This window comes from Staurois parvus, unplaced genomic scaffold (assembly GCF_062004578.1).
Source record: "Staurois parvus isolate SC_StPar_1 unplaced genomic scaffold, SC_StPar_1.0 ptg000530l, whole genome shotgun sequence".
In the NCBI taxonomy this organism is placed as follows: domain Eukaryota; kingdom Metazoa; phylum Chordata; class Amphibia; order Anura; family Ranidae; genus Staurois; species Staurois parvus.
The window spans coordinates 1,506,992-1,522,660 of NW_028318326.1; the positions used below are offsets into that span (position 1 = coordinate 1,506,992).

The window sequence follows — 15,669 nt, forward strand, 5'->3', positions numbered from 1 at the left end:
ACACATTGGGGGTTAGTTTCTAAAACTGCAGAGTACAAAATCTGGTGTAGCTCTGCATAGAAACCAATCAGCTTCCAGGTTTTAATGTCAAAGTTTAAACAAGCTAAAGTTAGAAGCTGATTGGCTACCATGCACAGCTGCACCAGATTCTGAATGCATCACTTTTAGTAAATCTTCCCCTTCCCGTCTTAAGCCTGGTAGTTTTGTTTCTAACTCAGCGGGCTGAACAAAAAGAACTGAGAGATCTATGTACTAACACAAGCAATGTTAGTGCAGTGATCTCCCCTGCTACGCTATTGTGTTTCCTGCCAGGACAACCTGATCAGCGATTGCAGCCAATGGCTGCGAGTGCTTATGGAATGCTAGTCGGCTTTTGGTTTTCCAAAACGCTCGCTTGACAGAAGCTGGTCGTGAGAGTGGCTTCTATAAGGACAGGCAGCTGTACACACAGGCTGAAAGTCGGCTGGTTTCTAATGTACCAGATGATTTATTTATTTCATTTACTTCAGATACTCATATAACACCATCAATTTACGCAGCGCTTTACGTATATATTGTACATTCCAATCAGTCCCTAACCCTCAAGGGGCGTACAATCTAAGGTCCCTAACTTACATTCATATATACATATACTAGGGCCAATTTAGACAGGATCCAATTAACCTACCAGCATGTCTTTGGAGTGTAGGAGGAATACGGAGTACCCAGAGGAAACCCACGCAGGCACAGGGAGAACATGCAAACTCCAGGCAGGTGGTGTATTGATTGGGATACGAATCAATGGCCTTGGAAGTGATTTTTGCTGATATTTGGCCCATGTGTACCCAGCCTTAAAGATGTATCTATTGCTGGATGGAGGAGTGACAAAGACACCTTTGAACTGTAGCTCTGTCAGTCTGGGGAGAAGGTAGTGCTAAGTTCACCACACACGTTACAGTCTGATTGTACAATTTTCTTTAGATCTACCAACAATTATATTGCTCAAGGGCCTGTCTAAATGGATGTAAATTGATTGGATAGATTAGGTAGGTCCCCATATTACATAGTTTTGGTCAATCAAAAGTTGATTGTACAAAGATTGTATGGCCAGATTGTAACATGTATGGTAACTCTTTGACTAACCAATTAAAGCCAAATTGGCCATACATAAAATTAAACAGTTTTCTCGTTCAATTTCCTTTAGATTTACCTTCAACTATGTAGTTGTAAGGGCCTGCCTGATCGCATACAAATTGAAAGTGTTTAAGTATGGCCTCATACTATATGGTATTGGTAAATCTAAAGGAAAATTGTTAAATGTATGGCCAGCCTACAACTTTTTAAGCAGATACAGCAACAGTTTTGTTCCCTTTTGGGATTAAAGTTTTACACAAATTAATAAAAGCTGATCTTTGAGAGCACCCCTGTCAGTGTTAAATGGTTTGTCTTAACCTTCTAACTTCCACTTTGGTTGGACCTGGTCTGTTAAAGGAAGTTGAAAAATAACAGGATTACTGAATCAATAAAAAAATGAAAAATATAGATAAAAAGCTTAAAAAAAGAAAACTAATGCAGCCACAGCTTCTAAAAATTGGTACACTACAATATTTTACATTTTTATTTTTGGGTTTAAATTATCTTTAATTTAACATTCTGGCCAATTAAAAGAATTTGCTGCAGATAATCATATTCACAGTTTGAGTCAGATGTTTATTTGACGTGTTTGTATGAGTCTGCAGATTGATAAAATAGAAAATATATTTTGGAGTAAACATAGTAGCAGTTACAAAAAATCATCTTTTGTAGTTATTTAATGCCCAAGTAAAGTAAATGGATTCCTTATTAGTTACTAGGGGTTCCTGCACACTGCTGCACTTTGCATCAGACTACAAAAGTCTATGAGACCAAATAATAATGTGAAATAAGAATAATCAATTTTTATACATATTCCTTCATTTCAAAATAATTTAAAGTGAATGCAAAGGAAAAACGTTTTTTGTTTTAGTTCTGGATAGAGTGGTGAAAAGTCAGACCTTCTCTCAGGTTTTTATTGCTATTTGGGTCCTGATTGGAGAGATTCATCCTTTTTTTTTCTGGTGACCATTGCCCCCAAGACAGTTAGAGGTCTATTTATAAGTGTTTTCACCCAAGATTCACTCATTTTTATAAGTATAAACATATTTGAATCCTGGGTGAAAGTTGTGCGACTGCTTAAGTGATAAGAACTTCAAAGTATTTAATTCTTCACCAGACAGCAGGGTAAATCGTCCAATAGGGACATAAGATGGGGGGGCAGCTGTGGCAATGGCAATTACCCTCATTTTGCAGAGATTTCCTCTCATTTTCTTGTGTGACTTTAGAGCAGAAATTAAAAGGAAATTTCCCAGCAGCAAAGAAATAATCTGATAGGGTGTTTAACCCTTTCCCACTCTATACATTCTTTGTAGAAACAGCAGTGGCTATGCATATACTTTAAAGGCGAAGTATGGACTTTCAAGAAAACAAACATACATACTCAACTCCACGCTGCAGCATCGGTCTGATGCTACAGCTGTCCCCACCTATTCTGACTGCTTATCGCTCAGTTCTCAGGTGTCCATTTATGGACCAGCGGTAATAGATCGCTGCTCAGTTCTCCGGCATTCTCGGTGAACACAGTTCTCCTGTCAATGCAGTTTATGAAGCAGTTCTCCGAACGAAGGGAGAACGGTCTCCAAATGCTGGAGAACGGTGTACAAACTCTGGAAAACGGCTGATTTTCGCGAGATTACAGTAAAAGATCAGTTTACTAAGCAGAGGTAAATTATCTCTGCTTAGTTTGCGGTCCCTCTGATTCTCCAGCTCTGGGCTGGAGAATCTGGAGGGAGAACACAGATCTCCAGTGAAGGGCTGACATGATCTTCTGAGTGTTATAAACTGTGAATGACCAGAGAATAGCTGAGATCCGTTGAATCGCAGCTATTCTCTGTGTCATAAACGGACACCTATGTCTGCTCTCTGCTCTGCCCCTCCAGAGAGCAGTGAGAGCAGTGCACTGCGAGGCTGAGCCAGCTGTCAATCAGGCATCCAGGTGGATTCCAACATTATAGTGGGGATCCTTCCAGAGCCTGGATCGGCTTTGTGGTGTCAGCTGACAGCAGTCTTAAACCCGTTGTTGACTGATTTTTGTCACAGGAGAGCAGAATTAAGTGCACTCATGTGATCCAAGTATGGCCAATAAAGCTTTGTTCATACTTCTCTTTTAACATATTAAATAGTATAAACTTGTATCTATATTTTACTGACCTAGAGCAGAGGCAGGCAGTGCCCTGGAGACAAGGAGCAAGTCTATAAGTTTGAAAAATTGCTTGTTTTCTGTTGGCTGATAGGCTGTGCCATGAAATCTACACAAATTTACTAATTTGGATTAGTTTGGATTTATTTCTAGAGTGCATAACATAGGTGGCTTTGAATTTTAAATTGATCCCAGTGGTGGGCCTAATATCTGCTGCATATGCACCTAATGAGCAATGAAGGCCATGAAAAAAAAGATAACATGGGCGTACAATGGAAGTCCAGTATAAGACAGTATATGAAGTCACTTATGGTTATGGGGCTTTATCCTAAAAAGGCAGTAAGTGTCAGATTGTAGCAAGGAACTAAGGCTAACTGAAGCTAGGGTCCACTGAGGAGCTGCATCTTAGAAGATCTCTTGGTGGCTGGAAAGTAAAATCACTTGTAAATGTCTTATATGCAGACAAGACTCCATTTGTGAGTGGTGTGTGCCTGAGCTCCTGGGTCTCCATACCTGCTGTGGTCAGTATGAGGGGTTCTTACTCTACCTGTTGTTATTTTCATTCTATATTATGAATAATATATAATATATAATAAATATATATACACTGCTCAAAAAAATGAAATCTGAGTATAGCATCAAGTCAATTAAACTCCTGGGATATTGATCAGGTCAGTTAGGTAGCAGACAGGGTTGTTAATCAGTTTCATCTGCTTTGGTGTTAATGAAATTAACAACAGGTGCACTAGATGGGCAACAATGAGACAACCCACAAAACAGGGATGATTTTACAGGTGGAGGTCACTGACATTTTTTTTCCCTACTCATCTTTTCTAACTGTTTTTCACTAGTTTTGCATTTGTCTAGGGTCAATGTTACTACTGGTAGCATGAGGCGATACCTGGACCCTACAGAGGTTGCACAGGCAGTTCAACGCCTTCAGGATGGCACATCAATACGTGCCATTGCCAGAAGGTTTGCTGTGTCTTCAAGCATAGTGTCAAGAGCATGGAGGAGACTCCAGGAGACAGGCAGTTACTCTAGGAGAGCTGGACAGGGCTGTAGAAGGTCCTTAACCCATCAGCAGGACTGGTATTTGATCCTTTTTGCAAGGAGGAACAGGATGAGCACTGCCTCATGTGGCTAGAGTATGCAGACGGTTCCTGGAGGATGAAGGAATTGATACCATTGAATGGCCCCCATGCTCGCCTGACCTAAATCTAATAGAACACCTCTGGGATATCATGTTTTGGTTCATCAAACGCTGCCAGGTTGCACCTCAGACTGTCTAGGAGCTCAATGATGCCCTGGTCCAGATCTGGAATGAAATACACCAGGACACCATCTGTCATCTCATTAGGAGCATGCCCCGATGTTGTCAGGCATGTATACAAGAAGGTGGGGGCCATACAAACTCTGAGTACCATTTTGAGTTGCTGCAATCAAATTTCAGCAAAATGGACTAGCCTTCTGCATCATTTTTTCACTTTGATTTTTGGGGCTTCTTTGAATTCAGTCCTCTTTAGGTTGATAATTTTAATTTCCATCAAACGATGGCGCATCCTTACTTTCCCAACACATTACCCAGTCCATATCAGTATAGATATCCAGTATGATATTGTTGAGCAGTGTATGTGTATATATATATATATATATATATATATATATATATAGTCATTTTTCAAAGATGAGGAATGATAACAAAATATACATCTCTCTCTCTCTCTCTCTGTATATATATATATAGAGAGAGAGAAAGAGAGCACCCATATATATATATAAATAATATAACCTATATTTTCTATATAAAATATAACCTATATCATAAATAATATATAATGAATAACGCAGCTAGGGGAGTGGAAACATGATGTGTATGGAATACCCAAAGCCCTCAGGTGGACAAAATCAAGAGGCCAGGGTATCACAGTAGTGAGTTATCACCCTTGGATTATCGAAGGCACATAAAAAGCCAATGTGTGACACAGCTCACAAGGTTCCAACTGTAACAATATCATTTTTGAGACTCACTAAATCTTTAACAAAAAGTGTCATTTTTAAAAGGCAGCACACACATGGGGCAGCAATAATGGGCAAACAAGAAGACCTAAGATATTCTAATTGGTAGCTATGACATACTGGGGGAGATTTACTAAAACTGGTGCACTCAGAATTGGGTGCAGTTGTGCAACGTAACCAATCAGCTTCTAACTTTAGCTTGTTCAATTAACCTTTGGCAATAATACCTGGAAGCTAATTGGCTTCTATGCAGAGTTGCACCAGATTTTGCACTTTCTGGTTTTTGTAAATAACCCCACAGTGCTTAGTTGAATAGAGCCAGTCACTGTGAAAGGTCCAATTTTTGTAAACAACCATGGCTTAAATTTTGTCTTGCTTGTAATTAGGAACATAAATATATAAAAAAAAGGTCAGTGTAGTGTTGTTTATGTGACTCTCAGAATGACTGGCAAAATTCCTGAGTTCTTACTCTGGCCACTTGGGTGCTGACTCCTGCCTGTTGGCTTCATGTTGGTTGCCCCTTGGATGACTAGTGATCTGACTTTGGCAGCTCAGTGAAATAATGACACGTTAAAGTTCACTTCAAAGGATCAGATGATATTGGAAGAGGTTGTTGGTTACTATTTCAAGAAAGCTGATCCTCTCTAAAGCTACATGGCAGACAGCTGTTTCTCTATAAAAGGTTTGATTTGTTGATCATCTGCCCATATCTTCCAGCTCTGTCAGCAGTCCAACAAGTTGTCCTGTCAATCAAATGTCTCAACTCCAGCTGTCTTTTCTAAAATAGAAATGCACTGAGATTGCGGATTTTACCTATTGACAATGGGACGTGAACAAGGAAGAAAAACAAAATGGTGTTATCTACTGTATTTGCTTCTTTCTGTCACACTAATTCAAATGTAATGAGTTTGAAATCAGTGAAAGGACAGTTACGAGGGCAGTGCAACTTGTAATACATAGGTACCAATCAGCTTCCAGGTTTTTTTGTCAAAGCTTGACTAAAGAAGCTGAAGTTAGAAGCTGATTGACTACCATGCACACCTGCACCAGGTTTTGCACTCTCCAGTTTTAGTAAATCAACCCCATACAGTGTAAAGTCGGCCATATATGGATCAAAATTTGGCCTGTTCAGTAGGGACCAGCCTAGATTTCATCCATGCATAGGCTGGCTGATTGTACCCTATCTATCTATCTATTGATCGACTTGGGTACAGCCAGCCTGTCGGAAAAAAAAACAATAGCTCTGCAGGAGTGATTCCACCATCAATGATGATTGTGTTGATAGCGGAATCGAGCAATTTTCTTTTCTAGTAATCAATGTGCTTTTTAAGTCAGTCCTACAATACTTTTCAGCAGACTAAAAACATGTTGAGTGCTGACATGAGCTGCATGTACATGACAACCTTTGTTTGGCACAAAGGAGCTCACGTCTTAAAGTGCAACCATTGCTTCCTTTTATTTTCCTTTAATGCTTCAAAAAGCAAATTACAAACACTTAGTCCTCATGCACACTGGACATTTTTACAGCGGCTGTTTTTGGCTTCTGGTGTTTTTTTTCTACAGCCAGTAAACTCCCCAGCATGTTATCCTATGTGTCCATGCACACATAGACTGTAATCAGCGTTTTTTGACGGGAGTGTTTTCTGGCTGGAAAAAAAACAGAACTAGAGGAGTTTTTTAGCTGTAAAAACGCTGATAAAAGCTGAAAAACGCTGATTAAAATTGAAAAATGTCAATAAAAGCTGAAAAATGCTAAAAAACATAGCTATCCAGTGTTTATGAGCGTTTTTAAGCCTGAAGATTTTGTGAGAGTATAACTGCTAAAAAACGGAAATGCTGAAAAACACTAAAAAACGCTGAAAAAAGCTAATGCAAAAAAGCTTAAAAAATGCAAAAAACTCACGTTTTTATCACGGCATTCTACAGCTAATGCTACTGGCGATTTTATAACATCCAGTGTGCATGAGGCCTTAGTGTGATAAGTTACTCCATCTCTGTACTGTCACATTTTGAGTCAATTGTGATACTTTTTCAAGCAGGAGAACCTAGTAAATGTGGTGAAATGTGGTGAAAAAACACCCACTCACATGCAAGAAAAATAGAAAAAAAAAAAAAAACAGCAGTTTTGCTTGCACGTGATTGGACGATGGATATCAGCAGAGCTTCACCTCCTTCATTAAGCTCTGTGGAATTCCCTTGTACAATGCAACTTCCCTTGAAGGTGAGCAATCTGTTTGATTTTAGTAAATCAGCCCCATGCTCTGTGATTCTGGTTTACTTTTGATAAGTTGAAGAAAAATTAAAAGAGAGTGATGTTTCCAAATTAAGAAGTGTGAAGTCTCTTGTCTGTCTTTTGTGGATACTTTGTTGATGTACCTCAGAGTTGCCCAAAGGCTGGAATCTTGCATGGGGCATGGTATTCACTATAAGGTATGCAAAAAAGCTGATTTAAAATGCCCACCTCTATTCAACATATAGGTAAATGGGATCTGTCAAACACATATTATTTAAAATTCCAATTCAAATGCATACCTTTTATTACCATTTGAAATATCATTCTTCCCAAGCATTTTAAATCTCTTGTGGACCTAAATTTCATGTATAGCCCAAGCTTTTGTTTTTAGTTTGGGATCGAGTAGTACGGTTAAACCAATCTCAATTTATTTGTTGCTCCCTGTGTGCTGTTGGGGAGATTTCCCTTTACCTGTTGTTCTGAAGGCAGGACAGGAAGTGAGAGGAAATCTCTAAAGGGGAATTCCCTTCTATGATTGTTGTTCCCAGAGCAAGTGTCCTCATTTGAAGATTTAGGCTCTGTTCACACCTATGTAGTTTGCTTTTAGTCCATTTTGCAGTGCTTTTCGTAGTTCATTTTGCATTTTTCTACATGCGTTTTTGCCACGAGTAGTAGGGTTAAACTAAACTCAATTTATTTGTTGCTCCCTGTGTAGGGGCGGACTGACCATTTGGAAACTCGGGCACTGCCCGAGGACCCGGGGTCAGTAGGGGGCCCCATGAGATGCCCCTGGTACCTTTTTCATAGGCTTTTTTGAGTTTGGGAAAGGACACAGGGGCCCCATGATTTCCTATTGCCAGGGGGCCCCATGAGTTGTCAGTCCACCCCTATCCCTGTGTAGTGTTGGGGAGATTTCCCTTTACGTCTTTTTCTGAAAGCAGGACAGGAAGTGAGAGGAAATTTCTAAAGGGGAATTCCCTTCTATGATTGTTGTTCCTAGAGCAAGTGTCCTCATTGGAAGATTTAGGTTCTGTTCACACCTATGTAGTTTGCTTTTTGTCCATTTTGCAGTGCTTTTCGTAGTTCATTTTGCATTTTTCTACACAGGTTTTTGCCACGAGTAGTAGGGTTAAACCAAGCTCAATTTATTTGTTGCTCCCTTTGTACTGTTGGAGAGATTTCCCTTTATGCCTTGTTCTGAAGGCAGGACAGGAAGTGAGAGGAATTCTCTAAAGGGGAATTCCCTTCTGTGATTTTTGTTCCCAGAGCAAGTGTCCTCATTGGAAGATTTAGGCTCTGCTCACACCTCTGTAGTTTGCTTTTTGTCCATTTTTCAGTGCTTTTCGTGTTCATTTTGCATTTTTCTACATGCGTTTTTGCCACGCTTTGCATTTTGTTCAGCTCTTTTTTTCTGGGCAGAATAAAACTGCAAAATGTGGAAAAATCGCGGCAAAAAAACACTAACATGCATTTCAACAGATTCTCCATTGAACTCTATTGTAGCAAAAGCGTTGTTTTTTGTTTTAAAAAAAAGTCCCTGACCCTTTCCGAAAACACAGCAGCTCAAAAAAGCATAGATGTGCACATGTTCCATAGGAAACCATGTTAAATGGACTGTAGTGCATTTTTGCAAAAAATCACTAAAAAACGTATTGGTGTGAACAGAGCCTTAGACTCACCTGTTGTTCTGATGACAACTGTAAAATTTTAAAGCTTGCATCGCTTTCTGTCTTGGTCATAGTGGTCACCAGAACTAATAGAGAGGGCGAATCTCCTGAGCGTAGACATGGACAGCAATTAAAAACCTGGCAAGAGTTCTGACTTATTCTATTCTATCAAAGGTTTAAAAAATACATTTGCCTGTATATACATTTTAGGATCTGTGAATTTGAGCTCATAATGAGAGGATCATACTCTTCCTGTTGGATTTTTAATGTATTATTTGGAAGGCAGAATGCTACAGTGGAAGTAAGACTATTGTATGGGGTGAGGGGAGAGCATAGCTGGGAACTAGATTTTCTTTGATTTATTTAAGGTACTTATATAGCACTGTCAATTTATGCAGCGCTTTACACACATATATATATATTGAACATTCACATCAGTCCCTAACCCTCAAGGGGTGTACACTCTAAGGTCCCTAACTTACATTCATACACATATTACAGACAATTTAAACAGGATCTAATTAACCTACCAGCATGTCTTTGGTGTGTGGGAGGAAACCAGAGCACCCAGAGGAAACCCACGCAAGCACAGGGAGAATGTACAAACTCCATGCAAGAGGCACCATGGTCAGGAATCGAGCCCATAACCCATTTACCGCAAGGCAGATGTGCTAACCACTAAGCCACTGTGCCGCCCATTCCCCATGGAACAAAATAACTCCATATATCCATAATAAATATTGAAATTTTCTATAATAAAAAAGAAACAAGCAAAAAAAAATAGTGAATACATTTTTGTGATAAACATGTTCTAATTTCAAATGCATTAGACATTTTAAAATACATAATTTGTGTACTGTTGCATATAATGGCAAATTAGTTTCGCCCAAATTTTGTGCTACTGACAATAGCAATATGTTTTTTTTCACAGCATTATTTAAATTGTCAGCTTATTTTTTACAATTTGTTTGGAATGCATTCAAAAGGACTTTTTATTTGTATGAATGGTGAGAACACCATTGATTTACTGTAACAAGAAGCAACTACAGTTCAGCTAAATACAGTGCATGTAGACTCCTGTTGGCGGTGACCATAGGTTGTTGCACACTGCGTTCTGGACCAGGTCTCAAATAGATTTTAACAATCAAACAATGTGAAGTGGACAGCAGGTAGCAGTATATCTTTCCAACCTTTGCCCAGGTCATTGCTAAAAAGAATCCAAATCTAATCAAAATCCTTTTTCTGTCCCAAAAAGGCACTTGTAACTGGAACAGGAAGTGATATTTCTCCATGGGGTCACATACAGCAAAGAAAAAGCACAAAGGCTCTGACCACTACTCTTTCAAGAGACTTTTCTATTCATTCATTGTGATAGTTGGTACCAGATGTTGTGTCATAGGCTCAGAGGTCCATATACATTTCCTAACTATGTGTTACTGCAGCGAAAAATAGCATTCAGCACACGGGGTGTTATGGTTTCATTTATTTTTAAAGGCACCTCAATGAATTCTTACAGTACCGAGCAATGTACCTGGACTTGACTTGGAACCCTTCATACGCATACGCCTTGTGTTTTGGTGCGATGAGTTAGAAATAAAGGATAAAATGAATAGGCTGGCTTAATACAGTTTTCCCTTAATGCCTTAATGCGTGAAAACCCAACTCAAGGCAAATAAAAAATGATCCCTTACACTGGGGCTCCATCCGCACTGCGAGGCTTAATTGTTCATTTTGGTCTATGGGAACAATGAAAAAGATTTACATACCTGATCCTCCAGCTAGACTGGTCCCCGCAGCTTCATCAACCCCCGCGATTTAGTGATCTAGGATTCTGATGTCATCAAGGCCAGAGCAGGATCCAAAGCAGAGCCCCATTGCATGGGATAATTTCTTTAATGCCAAAAGTTGTGCTTTAATGCATGTATGTCAGAGCAATGTATACTATGAGAGTGGTCTCAGTGGGCTGCCCTATGCATGTGGCAGAAACCGAGCACAAATGCCCAAAAACGCAGTGCAATTGTGCATGAGCTCCTAAAATACTAACTATAACGGGAGAGTGCAAAATCTGGTGCAACTCTTCATAGAAACCAATCAGCTTCCAACTTTTATTGTCAAAGCTTAGTTAAACAAACTGAAGTTAGATGCTGATTGGCTACCATGCACAGCTGCACCAGATTCTGAGTGCTCCAGTTGTAGTAATACCCCCAAATGTGAATGCAGCCTAAAGCTTTTTTAACCGCTTCCTGACTGCCCTCTAGCAGAAGTACTGCTACAGGGTGACAGCACTGTGCAAAATCACGTGTATATATACGAGATTTTGTATTTCTGGATAGGGGGCGTGCGTGCCACCCTATCCCCGCCACCTTTGGTGGCAACAGCTGTCGATCACAGGGTCCTGGCCAGCGATTCCCCACCTGCACCTGGTGATGGCCGAGGAACAGTGACAGAGAAGAGGTCTGTATGTAAAAAATACATATCTTTCCCATGTCAGCACCAGCATGCTATATAGCAGAGCAATACAAAGCAGCGTGCTTACACAGCAAAGCGCACACAGACAAAATAGTAAAACAGCACACAGTTAACCCTTTCATCACCCCAGATGTTAACCCTTTCCTGCCCAGTGTCATTAGTACAGTGTCAGTGCTTTTTATTAGCACTGATCACTGTATTAGTGTCAGTGGGGATGTCAATAGAAGTTAGTCAGTTCCCCCCACCCCCACCCCCCAATGTCAGAATGCCCGCCGCAGTCCCGCTATAAGTCGCTGATTGCCACCATTAATAGCATTAAAAAAAAAATTCCAGTGTATAATATAAAGTGTTAGGAATGATGTATGTAGCCATACAGAACAGACAGTGCACAGCCCACATGTGCTTTTCTGCTTCACTGCAACAAGGAAACAGGAAACTGTATTCAGAGAAAAGACATGTACCATAGCTACAGCTACAAAAGTATAAACACTGCCATCTATTGGTTGAAGAATGTATCTCTACTGAATACTGATGTCGTTGTTGCACAAATATACATGAACACTGTATTCCAACAGAAAGTGGCACATTTGTGGTAGAGTGTGGAGATATAAATTACTGGAGAGAAATGCTGTCACTGGATTCTTTTAGAGATGTAAGACCTGAGTCCATCTATGTCCATCCCAAACTAAAATATAATTGCTAGGGTTAACTTTAAACTGCTACTATTTTAATGTTATACTGTAGATTACAAGCAAGAAACTATGACTGTGTTCAGATGATTTTAGAAAGTTATACTATATTTCCTTAGTGTGTGTGTGTGTGTTCAGGAAAGTTTTTGCATTTGACATAGAGTTCATAGTTAATGGGCCAATGTAATCAATAGAAATATTACACAAAGCTGAAAAAGGTTGAATGGCATAAATAGAACTCAGGGCTCATAAATAACTTATCTTGGGTACTTGGGTAATTATGTGAACTTCTCAATGCCACATTTCTGTGATATTGTTATCTAACATATATATATATATATATATATATATATATAAAAATTTAATTAATAAAGAATATATATGTCACCCAAGACTGTAATAACTAAATTTGTACTCTATCATATAATGCAGAATGTATTACTTTACCATTTCTGATGTGGCACAATGACCTTTTACATGTATAGCCCAGCCTCATGCTTGTTTAATAAAAAGGACAACTAGTTATCTGAAGCATTACTGTCAAATTAAGGCATTTTGTTAAGTCGATGTATGGACTCTGTATGCAAGAGGAATCACTGCTCTGACTCATTCAGTTCTGAGTGTAAATGTGTCCTTGAGCTATTGAGCTCTGTAAGGTGGTCATTTTAGCCAGGCAGATAACACAATCAGGAGTCGGTAGGGAAGGAGAGAAGTCACTGCTCTGACTCATTTATTTCTGAATGTAAATGTGACCTTGAGCTATTGGGATCTGTAAGCTGGTAATTTTAGCAAGGCAAATAACAAAAGTGCGAACTTCCACATATTAATGGGCAAATGCTGGTTGATTAAATCACCCACTGCCCTCTCAATGGAACCCCAGTTTCACTGAGGTTCTAGGCTCATCTTCACAATACCATGAAGTGTCACTCCTTCTGCTAACAAAGTTATTCTGTCTGCTGGGGGACTCAAAATTATCAGTTTTAGGAGACTTGATTGTTCAACTTTGGACTGGGATTAGCTTTTTTATAACATGTAACTACAGTTGCAGTTGCAAGGCTTTATGTGGGCACAAAACATAACCATGTTTGTTATATATAAATAATGGATCAGTCCTACACTGAAGCACAGCACTGTTACACTTTCCTTGCACACACTATGCATCATAATGTAATTACAACATTTATCTGGGAGATCCTGCCTTCCTATGTATATAGTGTAGCCATATTGGACAATTTCATTTGTGAATAGACATTAGGTAGAAAGAGGATGGCTTTGTCCAAAGTGCCCAGTTAGGTGTTAGTTTGTTCTACTAAAGGAGACAAGGTTTGGAATTTTTATTTGAGGTGCTTCCAAACTATCAAATAAAGGACTATGAAGTACTGTGGAATTTTTAGTTAAGCTAAAATTAACTTTTTTGCTGTATTTGCTTTTATGAAAGACTCCATATTTTTATGGAAAAGTACCAGGTGTTTGTGCAATCCTTATTCAATAGAACAGTACCACTTACTAAGCAATGACTACAGGTAAGGACCTCTGTTGAAGGGCTTTGGGCTTTTGCTGATAACATCAGTTTGAGAAACGTCTGAGGTAATTCAGAATTCATTGATGGCACATTTGACTGGCAGTCGACTTAATTTTGACCTGCATATCACTTGATTCCAGCAGGTTTTGCGTTCTCATAGACTTGCATGGAGATGCAAAACCAGTCTGATATGAACAAAAGCCCGCTGACGCAAGCACAAAAATAGTTATAAAAATGTTCAGTATTAGAATATATTAATTTCACATGAAATGACTTTAACATTTTTTATCTTGTCTCCATAGGTTTTCCAGTTCCTGAGGTGAGCTGGTTTAGGGATGGCCAGGTTATTTCCGCTGCAACACTGCCCGGCGTGCAGATCTCGTTTAGTGATGGCCGCGCTAAACTTGTAATCCCCGCCGTTAAAGCCGCAAACAGTGGAAGGTATTCCCTAAGAGCCGCCAATGGAGCAGGACAAGCAACTAGCACTGCTGAGCTACTTGTTACAGGTGAGAGATGTGATGAAATTTTAATAGCTAGATATAGTTCAATGGTCACCCTTACTGTGAAAGCCTGTTATAAGCCTAACCCCTGTTCCTGAGCTGCAGCCTGTGTAAGTCCTTCAAGAACCCATTTTAACATCACTAAGATACTCAAATTAGTTCCATCAATAAAATGGCTGTCTTTCCAGTAAGGCTGGATTCACATCATGGTGTACTGAGCCAAGCAGTTGTGGAGAACTTGGCAGAAATTGAAAATACCCGCCAAGTTCCCCTTTTTGCCTTGTGTTGCTTGCATGAACAATGCCTTACATGTCCCTTATTCTTTAGTATAAAATGGTTAAAAATCCATGGGTGGTTTACCTGCTGGTACCTCATGGTGTACTTTGGTAAGACCATACAATACGGTGGTCCTCTGTACTATTGCTCCCTAACTTTAGCCTTCAAATGCTCCAAGCAGTCAAGTTTTTTGCTTTGTTGAGTTTGTGTTCCTATATCACTTATTTCCACAAATATTTTCACTGAGAAAGATCTTCATAACATGAGCTGATGATGGTACTTGATGACTAGTGTTGAAGGGATCTAATCAAAGCCATTCTATTTTAAAAGAAGGCTGTATTTAACATATGGGACAAATTCAAATAAGGGCTTACAAAAAAAAATACTTTGGTAAATGTTTTACCTAGAACTGTTAAAAGCATTTGGCTATGTCATGTCAAAAACTGAACGAGTCCGACTGCCCATACTCTAAAAACATTTTACTTAAATATATGTTCTTTTTTGATAATATGCTTGATCTTTCCTTTTCTGTAGCTGAAACAGCACCCCCAAATTTCACACAAAGACTACAGACTACAACAGTAAGACAAGGAAGTCAAGTTCGTCTTGACGTAAGAGTGAGTGGAATCCCTACACCTGTGGTGAAGTTCTACAGAGAGGGAGCTGAAATTCACAGCTCCCCAGATTTCCAGATCCTTCAAGATGGAGACCTCTACAGTTTAATCATTGCAGAAGCATACCCCGAAGACTCCGGAACTTATTCTGTAAATGCAACCAATAATGTCGGACGTGCTACTTCAACAGCTGAACTCACCGTTCAAGGTATTCCTTGGATTCCAAGGGAACATTTTGAGAGTTCTTTGCATCAGCTTAGGGTTTTAATACCTAACATTAACACTGTAATTTTATTTTTAGACTCTGATACATACAATGTCTTTTGTATATTATAATGCAATATACTGTACTTTACATAAGAATTTCTTAAGAATGTTTTAAGAATCAATTTTAGTAGAATAGTTATTTGTGAGCCACCAGGAGTTA

The 15,669-nt window shown here is 39.2% G+C and overlaps 1 protein-coding gene across 41 annotated transcripts in view; it reads left to right on the forward strand.

The window, feature by feature from the left end:
- TTN (titin) overlaps positions 1-15,669 on the forward strand; it is a 332,717-nt gene that overhangs the window by 13,287 nt on the left and 303,761 nt on the right. For all 41 annotated transcript variants that reach the window (XM_089690388.1, XM_089690411.1, XM_089690396.1 and 38 more), the window contains exons 3-4: positions 14,155-14,358; positions 15,163-15,450. In XM_089690388.1, the coding sequence (XP_089546514.1) occupies positions 14,155-14,358; positions 15,163-15,450 (492 nt within the window). The remainder of the gene's footprint in view (positions 1-14,154; positions 14,359-15,162; positions 15,451-15,669) is intronic.